General features: G+C 33.5%; 1 protein-coding gene across 2 annotated transcripts in view; it reads right to left on the bottom strand.

Moving 5' to 3' along the window:
- KDM3A (lysine demethylase 3A) overlaps positions 1–2,146 on the bottom strand; it is a 53,636-nt gene that overhangs the window by 35,442 nt on the left and 16,048 nt on the right. For both annotated transcript variants that reach the window (XM_012811004.2, XM_023518777.1), the window contains exons 6-8: positions 1,281–1,405; positions 954–1,026; positions 755–843 (exon numbers count right to left, since the gene is read on the bottom strand). In XM_012811004.2, coding sequence (XP_012666458.1) covers positions 755–843; positions 954–1,026; positions 1,281–1,405 — 287 coding nt within the window. The remainder of the gene's footprint in view (positions 1–754; positions 844–953; positions 1,027–1,280; positions 1,406–2,146) is intronic.

The raw sequence follows: 2,146 nt of genomic DNA on the forward strand, positions 1-2,146 counted from the left end.
CCCGGCTATTTTTTGGTTGCAACCGTCATTGTTGTTTGGTGGGTCCAGGCTGAATTCAAACCCGCCAGCTCAGGTGTATGTGGCTGGCGCCTTAGCCTGTTGAGCCACAGGCACCAAGCCCCACAAGTGCATTTCAATTCCTAAGATGTGAAAAAGTTACTTGTACTATAACAGGTCCTAATGATTGAACTAATTTAAAAGAGAAATAGTCTTGGTCCAGATCATAACTATTTCAGAATAGAATTAAATCCAGTACCTGCACCCATGGTGGCATTCATAGAAGCCTACACTTTTCTGGGCAGAAATTGGTAATGGCAAACCAACCACTTCCTTTGCAAAACCAGCACCTTTGTTTAGCAAACCATAAATGACCAAACATCCTTATTATTGAGGAGGTGAGGATCCTATTTCAATACCCTTTCTCCTGGGAATTCTAAGGTTCCTCCCTTCTTTTCATACAAAGCACTGACACATACAACTCAATTTATCTTAAAGAACACCCCCACATGGTGAAACTGTCAAATCTATTGAGACTCTCCAGCAAATATAAAAACCATGAAACTTTTTTTTATACAAAAAATAATAAACCAGAAACTTATATTATCTCCATCTGCCTGAGTGCAGAATTATGGCCAAGATCTGGAACTATCAAAGAAGAGCAGAGAAGATAGCTATTTAACTACTAAGAAACTGGCTATGCAATGTTAGAATTAAGGAAAGCTTTACACAAGTGACAAAAATAAATCAAGGTTACCTCAGAACAAGATTTTGCTTGTTTGGAAACCAGGCTTCCGTTGTTCTCAGAAGATTTGCGTTTTACAGCTGTGATTCTTGTAGAATTACCTGAAATATTTAAAAATGGGTAAGTGGGCTTCTCTATTTCTCTTAATGTAAGAAGAAAGGGGAAAGAGGGGGAGGAGAAGAATATTTTAATCAAAACAATATATCCTTACCACATGTCACAAGGTTATCATGTACAACTTCAACATGAATTAGTGATGGATCAACAATTTTCAGTGCTGGAATCTTAAAAATAAATAGAACAAAGACACTGGAAAATGAAAAAATGCTTGAGAATATACTGAAAATTAGCCCCTTTAACATAATGTTAGGGGCTTTTTACTAATAATTTCCTTTTAAAACAACTGTGATAATTTCTACTTCTATTCTAATATTTTATTATAAAACAATAAAGGCATTTAGTGCCCTGATCATAAATCCTTTGTATAATTTTTATTGCCACATCAAGTTATCTTACAGACAGTTATCATTGTCTTTACCTCCTCACAGTTGACTTGAAGAGTTTTTGATGCTGGGTTTCCATTTACAACAGTTGCTGAAAACCACTGAGTAGAAGGATTCAAGCTATAAATTTTTACTTCTGAGCCAACTAAGTTTTTGTCACCTAAAAAAAAAAAAAAATATTTGCGCAATCTATATTATTTCTCAATAGTACCATCATCCAGGACAATCATTTCCTAAGTCTTTAATAAAAATTCAGTAAATAAAAGTAAATATTAAAAGGAATCACCATAAACATAAGATGACAGGTGTTTCAGCAAACATAGGAGAAAATTTAAAGTAGTTATTTTAAAATTCCCTTTTCCTATGAGTCTGTCTTAGAGGGCAATATATTTATATCAGACCAAATAGTATCAGACAATTACTCAAGACCTAATTCATTGTCCTTGTCCTGGGTAGAACTATAGAGGAACCAAATTAAGTAACCTCATAAGGAATGCTAAATCTGATTTTTAAAAAAACTTGTAATTGTAGAAACTCATAACAGTAAATGGCAAAGTAAAGAGTATAAAATTAACAATGACTTATCAATTTTATAGGGCTGAAATTCCAAACATATCAAACTCCATGTCAAAATAGAGCTGAGCTTTCTAAATATCTACTTCACTTTTATAGTTCCACATAATTCCTAAACTTCCAAATTTTAGAGACGTTAGCCTATATTAAGAGTCCTTCAGGCATCCAGTTGTATAGATGTATAGTTGTATAGATAAGGCAACAAAATTTCTTTTTTAATTTTTAAATTTTAAAAAAGTTTTTAGAAAAAGCAGTTTTTTGTTTGGTTTTTTTTTTTTTTGAGACCAAGTCTCATTATGTCATCCTCGGTAGAGTGCTGGAGCGTCAC

This window comes from Otolemur garnettii, unplaced genomic scaffold (assembly GCF_000181295.1).
Source record: "Otolemur garnettii isolate 467f Iridium unplaced genomic scaffold, OtoGar3 scaffold00147, whole genome shotgun sequence".
NCBI classification, from domain to species: domain Eukaryota; kingdom Metazoa; phylum Chordata; class Mammalia; order Primates; family Galagidae; genus Otolemur; species Otolemur garnettii.